Source organism: Acartia tonsa, chromosome 12 (genome assembly GCF_053477335.1).
Source record: "Acartia tonsa isolate MP-2025a chromosome 12, ASM5347733v1, whole genome shotgun sequence".
Lineage (NCBI taxonomy): Eukaryota > Metazoa > Arthropoda > Copepoda > Calanoida > Acartiidae > Acartia > Acartia tonsa.
In genome coordinates, this window is record NC_137271.1 from 24514042 (window position 1) to 24523149 (window position 9108).

Below are 9108 nucleotides of genomic sequence, written 5' to 3' on the forward strand. Positions count from 1 at the left end.
CTTTTTTTCAAATATTGATTGGGTCATACAAACTAGCTTTATAACAGTAACTGTTCCACCATTAATTTCAATCTTATTTGTTATAATAAGGATGTTAATCATTTAGTCTACCATTGTCTTATCACTTAGGATCCATAAAATTTAGGTACAGTTTTTTTAACGTGCTATATATTTGTGTTTTAAAAGAATGTATGTTGTGCCTTCACTTACGCAAATAATCAAATTTCCACAGTGTTTCATATTCGCAAAAAGTCACAATAACAAATGTTTGGAGGTTTATTTTGATAATTGAAAGTGAAGAGAAGGGGAAAAGACACCGTGTGCTGTTTTAATAATCTGCAGTTTTGATGATTTCATATGCGGAAGTGATTACACACTTGTGATTGTATATGTGTAGTAAAACCTTCACAAAAAATGGGGTTTCTTTAAAAGTAATACATCTTTATGCAAATAGGTATATCTATCTATCCATTAACTCATCTGTCGTACTATCTAGCCATATACCTAATTATCTATTTATCTATCTATCCATCTGTCCATCTATCTGTTTATCCATTTATCTGTTTATCTGTTCAAATGTTTATTTATCTTACTGACTACCTATCCATCCATCTGTCTTTCTATATATTCATTTATTTGTTTATCTGTATACTCATTCATCTGTTAATCTATCTACCAATTAATTATTCTACATACTATAGCTATCCATTTGTCTATCTATACCTCAAACCTTAGTACCTACTAACCTATTTATCAATCTATTCAATGGCTTGTATATTTAAATAGTAGTTATTGTAATGTGGTCAGTTTGTTTACTTCAATAATGGTTAATTCCTTGGATATTATTATATGGTCAGGTTTTTGTACTCCAACCTGGGTTAAATCCATGGGTCTTAGTACAAAGTCAAGTTTCTGTACTACAATATGAATTAAATCATGGGTCTTATTACATTGTCAGGTTTCTATGCTCAAATAAAAATAAATTCCATGGACCCTGAAATGTCTATCTTTAGATCTGAATGCAAGTTTTATGCTGATTTTGTTTGCAAAAATAGATCATACGCACTTTGGCAATACTTTTAGTTCATAGGATAGTAGTAGACTTTCTGTTAAAAAATCTAATTTTGACAAAGTTTTTAATTATAACATTATGATGAGAGGGTCTTTATAAAAAGATCCTCTCATAGGTGAGAAAAAAGGTTTAAACCTCTTTCTCGAGCAAAAATTTCTTTTTGGTATTAACAGGGATCTTAAGGGATAAGACAATTGACTGTAAATTTACATAGATACCCAATAAGGAAAATCAAAAATACCCCTTTTGTAGATTAAAACTATTGTTATAAAAGTTGTTGGGTACCAACCATTCAAAAATTTAGGATCCAACAGTTTTTGATTCAATAAATAAGAAACTTTGTATAGAACTTTGAGAACCAGTGTAATTTAAAGTCCAATGTCACTTCCCTCCCTAGGTATAAAGCAATCAAAGCACAGTGCAAACAAATAGATAAAAATAAAAAAAAAAGCTAAAACAATTAAATACAAAAAAAAACTTTCAACTATTTTACTTTATTTAAATGTACATGTCCTTATTCTAAGATTATGATTGTTGTTGTGTTTTATGGATAGCAGTAAAATTTTAAAAGTGAAGCAATAATTAAAGACAGAAAGACATCTGTATAGAAGAAACAATTTGGGAGTTTTATCTTAGGTAGATAGATAGTTAAATAGATAGATATACATATAATAATTAGACACAGAGTGGTAGTAAAAGTTAAGAAATAATTATAGACAGAAAGACATCTATATAGAAGAAACCATTTAGGAGTTTTATCTTAGGTAGATAGATAGATGGATAGAAACATAGATAGATAATGAATAGACACAGACACAAGGCAGTAAACTTTTAAAAGTGAAGCAATGATGAAAGACAAAAAGACATCTATATAGAAGAAACCATTTAGGAGTTTTATCTTAAATAGATAAATAGACATATAATAATATACTCACAGAGGCAGTAAACTTTGAAAAGTCAAGCAATAATGAAAGACAGAAAGACATCTATATAGAAACCTGGATTTAAGAGTTTTATATTAGGTAGATAGATAACGATATACGAGGCAGTAAACTTTTAAAAGTCAAGAAATAAGCAAAGACTGAAATACATCTATATAAGTAACTGTCTGTAAATATTATTAAATAATGTATATCTATCCATCTATCTCTCAGGGAGGGAGGAGACATTGGGCTATTTATTACACTAGTCCCAAATTTTTATAATGTTTTCTTATTCATTTGAACTTTTATTGAAATTTTATTAGTTTCATTAAGTTGGATGTCCAAACGTTCAAACACTAAGTACTTGTTATCTACAAAATGAGTACTTTTATGTATCATCATTTGGGATATACACAATTTTTTCAGCCATTGTCTTATCCTTTTAGATCCATGAGTTCTCTATCTTTCTATATGTATATTCTCATCTGTATATTATTATTGTACATTATTATATTATCTATCTATTTACAATGTATGTATATCTATCTATCTATCTACCTATTCTCTCTCACCTGTATATTATGTATTCAGCGCACATCATTCTAGGTCAATCCACTTCACCTCAGATGCATTTTTTTCAATATGCAACATCCTATCCGCGGGTTCCATAGCCCTATTAAACCCCTACAATCACACAAGTATCACTCTCATTCAGACTAATTTCATACTGTGACACTCTTCTTTGCTGACTAATTTCAATGTATAATCAATTTAAAATTTTGAAGCCTTGTATTATGTGTAACTGTATAGTGTATGTGTGTGCCATTATTAATTTGGTTAGTTCATTTAGAGGTTAGGGTTTAAGTTTCTTGTATGTTTATTTATTAGCAGTACATGCAATTGTAAACCCTTTGATGCAGGTTCTACCTATTTTATTCCAATTTAATTAGTTGGAGTTTGCAAGTATATAAATTACAAAATTTTACTTAACCCTTTATTCCCTAAGTGTAGATGATTGTCAAACTCTAAGTGATGTTTATACTTCATGAGATTATATCACTTTACAACAATTTTACTTGAAAAGTACTAAATTTGAGTTAACCCTTTATTGCCTAGGGGTAGCAGAATGAAGAATATGTACGGGTAAAAAAATTCTTAAAATAGTATTGACTGTACATGAAGACACAATTACCCTTTGATGACTAATGTTAATGATTCCTAGGCGTAGTAAATTGTTAAAGATAACTTTTAAATGTAAAAGAGAAAATTAATTTATTTATTTATTCCTTTATTGCTGATTTAGGAGTAGTAAATTTTCAAAGCTCAAGTGTATGTGAACAATACTTCAAGAAATCATATTAATGTACAACAATTTCTCTTGAAGAGTACAAAATTTTATTTAACCATTTATTGGCTAGATGTTGCGTATTGTATGTAAACAATTAGTCAACAAATAATTTTTGCTGTATGACTACGTACAATTAACCCTTTATTGACAAAACATCAATTGTTTTTATTTGACCCTTTATTGCCTAGGTGTATTAGATTGTGGAAGTTGAAGTGTATCTATGTTTACAACTAGTCATCAAATATTTTTTTGCAGTACAACTACGTACAATTAACCCTCTATTGACAAAAAAAAACAATTATTTTTATTTAACCCTTTATTGCCTAGGTGTAGCAGATTGTGGAAGTCGAAGTGTATGTGTTCAGCAGTACAGCTACCAGTTCCTTCTGGCTGTACCTCCAAGGCTCACTGACTGCCCTAAACTAAGGAATATTCAAAATATTCAAATTACAAAAAAAAATATTTTGAAAACCCCTGTAAATGGTTTTAGATTAGTCTAAAATTAAGTCTTTTATAATACAAAGTTCAAATCTTTAGCCCAAATTAAACTATAGAACCAACAAATAAATTATTTTAGCTCCTACTATAGGTAGAGGTCTGTTAATTTAGACCTTTTGACTACTGAAAACTATGTTTACACAAATTTCTTCTTATCTTGCATTTTTAATCTTTAAAATTAAAAGGTTAAAGGTTTGCTAGGATCTGGTGGACGCCAAAAGTAAAATGTCCAAATATATCCCTTCTTCTTTGGATAAGTTAGTAGCTTATATGCAATATAAAAAATAACTGTCTTTTGTTATAATATTTCTAAAAACTGTAACACCTAGAGCACTCTTGACTTCTTATATGTTCTTTTTTCACTCATCTTTCTAAATAAACAAGGATGGCATTATCAAAAAAAAACAGAAACTCCAATCCATAAATACATAAAGATTATGTTTGTCTGTTAAGATCTCTGTAGCGTCTAAACTAATTGTGTTTCCGGTTTTATGCTATTTATCTGCCCCAACTTCCTAATTTGAATAGAACGCCGGCCTAGATGCTAGGGGAGTAGCTAATTGTTGTATACAGTTTACTAAGAACACCACTAGCCTATTAAGCTGTAATTACCTGATTATTTAACATAATAGTAATCATGAACGTACAGACAACAATAAGACAAGTGCAGCTTCGCTGCTTAAAATCTCTGACACGGAACAATCGTTGAATTGCATTTTGCACCTTTTTTGCATCATGTAAACTCATCTAGGATTGCGGGGCTAGCTAATAATTTTCAGTAGCGCACCTACTAAATTTTCTACTAGCGGCTAAGCCCCTAGAGGCCTTGAGGTGAGGGAAATTTATTGTAGTTTTAAAAAGAAAAAGTAAAAAAACATTTATGGGGGGGGGGGTGAGTCCAGTCATATACCTTCCCAGGACCTATAAAAAGCTACATTGTAAAAAGGGCCATATCGGTTCAGCAGTTAGCGATAAACTTCGGTACAGACAGACAGACATACACACACACATGTCCTGTTTATTAATGTTATTGTCCGTCTCTTTAGATTTCAAATTCTATTGTGTAAAGTCTCTAAACAGTTCTATTCATTATCTATTCATGATATTCGTGGGTCCTCTGTATTATAAGGTGGAAAGGGAAGGGGAAAAAATAGTCTTAAACCTTCCCAAGTCTTGCAGATCTTTGTAAATTTCTAGGAGTTTAGCTACTAGATTTTCTGCTAGCGGCTACGTCCTTAGAGGCCTATTATGTACAATGTAGTTTAGTCTTTAGCAGACCAATGAGTTTCTTATATCCCATAAAATGTTATTGTTGCATTATCTATGACAAGACCTAATTACAAAAGACCTAATACTATAAAGGTCTAACTTTGAAAATACCTAATTCAGCATAAGACCTAATCTTTAAAAAGGCCTAATCCGAAAAAAATTATGTTGAGTTAGGTTAGGTTAAGATTATTGGATCTAAATTTGTGCTTATTCAATAATCATATGCACAAAATTATAACTAAAAATCTTAACCTATAATGAAATGACTTAACTTAGATTATGATTATGATTTTTTTTGTAGGATTAAGTCCTATGTCTTAGAAGTCCTTGTAGATTTTATTTTTAAAAGGATCTCCACCCCTGGATATATTGCAGGGCGCATTGAATTTTATAAATGCAAGAACAAATAGATTACAAACTGTAAAGAGTATATCTAAAATTGAAATAGACATTGACTCTTTTTGATTGAAAGAGAGGGTGAAGTTTAATTTTGAAAGAACATTATTAATTTATAATTTCAATTTTGTCGACTATTTAGTATTTGATAAGTTGGCATAACTGGTTTTGCTTGATATTTATCGATATTTCTATCCTTTAATATAAAATAGTAAGATTATTTTGTCTGAAGCTAAAGATCTCGGAAATAGGTTAAGTTGGTTGTACTTCTCAAGGAAAGTTTATAAATATCTTGTGGTGGTTTTAGGCTGTTTTCTCATTTCCCACCCAAACTCCTCTAAATGCCAGAAGCGAAGTAATTAAGTTTTTAATAAAATTTTCTATATATGAGCTTTTTATTACTTTGTCTTATATTGATTAATTAACAGCAAACTTATTTTCTAGAGAGTCAAACCTATCATACTGGCCATTTAAGAGATAATTAAAGGCAGACACCCATCAAATAACCTCAATTCATTAATGGTCTATTAATTCTAGCTCTATTGGCCCTGGGTTTTGATTTCAGATCAACCAGAAGGCAAATGGATTAACATTTTGACCTCGTAGATAGATAGACATCTAGATAGATAGATAGATAGACATACATACATAATAGATAGATAGATAGCTCAAGTTGAAGAATTCAATTGGATTAACTCTTTGAACTCTTAACTCTAAAATGCATTTTTTTCAACTTTTGCAGTTAAAAAAAACAAGTATAATATTATCCGTAGCAATATAACAACAAGCTAACTCAAAATATAGTTTTAATTATGGTATCATGTCTAATTTTTGTCAGTCAATAAAGATCTTCTAAACTGGTTTTTTTCTAGCACAGAACCCCTCCCCCCCTCGAACAAATTTTGAAATTAATTCAAAATAATGGAGTGGCAGAATTTTATGTGTTTTTTACTTTTGGTCAGGGAAAAGGTGAAAATGTGATTCTGACAAACAATTCTAAGTGAATTTTTCCCCACAACCCCTTACCTTCTTATCCCCCTTCTTATCCACTTCTCTTTTATTACACAAAAAAAAACAAGCTTTACGTCAACTTTACCCCAACAAAATATTAAATTTTCGGCAATTTCAAATGTAATTAATTGGCTGAATAGCAAAATCTGCTTTTGGTCAAATTTGGTTAGGTTCTATTGGGTAAAAAGTAGACCCGCAGGGTCAGAGCACCGCAAAATAACCCCCCCATATTTTTAATTTATTCTAAAAATAATGAGTGGGGGTCTGTGCTCGCATGGTAATTTGAAGAAAAGTATGGTTCATTTTTTCAAGAACGTTTCATATTTATCATTAATTTTGACTTTAGAAGAAATACATATATCTTAAAGGCTTCTAGAAAATAGAATTAAAAGTTGTTGATTTTGAATATTATTAAAATTCAGAGCTTTTAAATTCCCCAGCGCCTGTTCATGTCACATGGAGTAACTATTACAAGAGAAGAAACTTCTCTAAAGCATAGACAAACTACAATAAGAGTAGAATATTCTATAATCATGGAGAAGATATATCAAGAGTGGAACAATATCTCAATTAAATGTAAATATTTGTTTTAGTTATTAAAACTGTAATTTTTAGCATATCATTTATATTTTCTATTTTTTATATTTATTTTTAAAACTAACATATTTTTTATTTAAAATTTCATAGAAATAGAAATAAGATAAAGTACAACTAAAATTATGTAAAACTATTGTAATTAAAGATATGTACATGTACAAATTAAAATTATATTCCAGTTTTGCTTTGAAACCGATTTATATCCGCTAGATTAGAACCGGTTCTCAGACATCCTGAAAATTCATATATTGTATCATATTATAAACAATTTTCTACGAATATTAAAATAAAAAAGCATAAATGAATACCAGTTTTCGGCCCCTCTGGGCTAACAAAATTTGAATATTGTTTCTATAATTTAATATTTTCATATCTGCGGAAAGCTGTCTATAATACGATGCGATAAATAACTATTATTGTGGCATTATTTTGACTGTTGCTTTCCTATAAATAATGTCAATTTTGTATTCTTTTAGTAGCGAAGCTTCTCTATAAATCTGTCGGTCTGTAAGTAAATTCGGAACCTTTTTAATACATTTTTTAAACTGTATTTTTTTGTTCGTTTTTCTGTTTTACACAAAGCTTTGCTACTATTGTACGTAATCATCTTTGTTTAGTTTAGCTTATCTAATATATTGCTGTTATTATTACTAGTCCTGCAAAGGGCATTATATGTATATATATAAAATATTTTTAAAACATTTTTTTTGTATGTTTTAGTAATATGCTTTTTTCATTTGATTTTTAATCTCAAAATCTTATTAAGACCTTTCATTGCTTTAATCTTTTTGAATTAAATTCAATAAAATATATAAACATTATCTATTAAATTCAGTATACTTTTATATAGGATTTTCAGCTAAAAATTGTCCAAAAAAATTTAAAAATAAGATGAATAGACGTCCAAGGGGGGTGTTTATCCCCTTAAACTTTTAAACCCTCTCTTTACCCCCCCCCCCCCCCCCTTCCACTTAAATATATAAAATGCATAAGATTACCCCCCTCAACATTCGAATCCTCTCAATTTACCCCCCTCAAAATAAAAAGCTTAGAAGTCCTTTTATATCACTTTAGGATACATTTTAAAAAGATATTCTTGTTTTGGACAATTTTCTTGATGCAACCTGTATCTATTTTTATAATTTAAGTCACCCTTTGTCAGGGATAAGACAATGGACGATAAATTAATCTTCTCTCCATTACGAGAAAGAAATATCATTCGTTCTCCTTTACAGTTTTAAGCGACTAGTTTATGGCATTGCTACAAAAGACCTAATCCGACAAAAGGCCTAATTACATAAGACCTAAACTACAAAAGAGTTAATCCGACAAAAATTATGTTAAATTATGTCAGGTTAGGTCAATGTATATGCAAAATATATTCAATAATCTTAACCTAACCTGAATTAAAATTGAATTTCGGATTAGCTCTTTTGTAGTATTTGGTCTTTTATCATTTAGGTCTTTTGTAGGATTAGGTTTTTATATTTTTGTCGGTCTTTTGTAGCAACGCCAGATTATTTTAGATCCATTGTCCCCTCCCTTTCTGTTCTATTCCTGTTCTTATACTGTGCTATTTTTTAATAACTGTTTATTTATTTATCTCTTTATGTATTATTGTTGTTGTATATATATTTTCTTTCAATAAAACTTAATTTCAAATCTTTTATAATTTATTTTGTGCTTTCGAAGCGAAGCTATTAAATAACTGTTAAATTAATAATCAGAACCTATGAGCAGCGACACTGTAAAGGAGAATCATATCCGTTCAACAGCTAGCTAGATATTTCGGGGCAGACAAACACAGATCCTGATACTTTTATATAATGATATGCGATATGATGATAATATGGTAATCGATATATTATTACATGGATGTTCCAACAGATTTTCATGTAGTCAGATAAAGTAATACTCACAGCTGGCTAAAATAACGGAACCTTCATTTACCCCTTTTACCCAAATGCTACCCTAATACTACTAGAAGAACGAAC

General features: G+C 29.7%; 1 protein-coding gene across 1 annotated transcript in view; it reads left to right on the plus strand.

Annotated features, from left to right (window-relative positions):
• Positions 1 to 8776, plus strand: part of LOC145333887 (uncharacterized) — a 190758-nt gene extending 181982 nt beyond the window's left edge. The window contains exons 17-18 of the mRNA XM_080179144.1: positions 3671 to 3768; positions 6938 to 8776. Of these exons, the coding sequence (XP_080035270.1) occupies positions 3671 to 3768; positions 6938 to 6982 (143 nt within the window). The 3' untranslated portion in view covers positions 6983 to 8776. The remainder of the gene's footprint in view (positions 1 to 3670; positions 3769 to 6937) is intronic.
• The last annotated feature ends 332 nt before the right edge of the window (positions 8777 to 9108 follow it).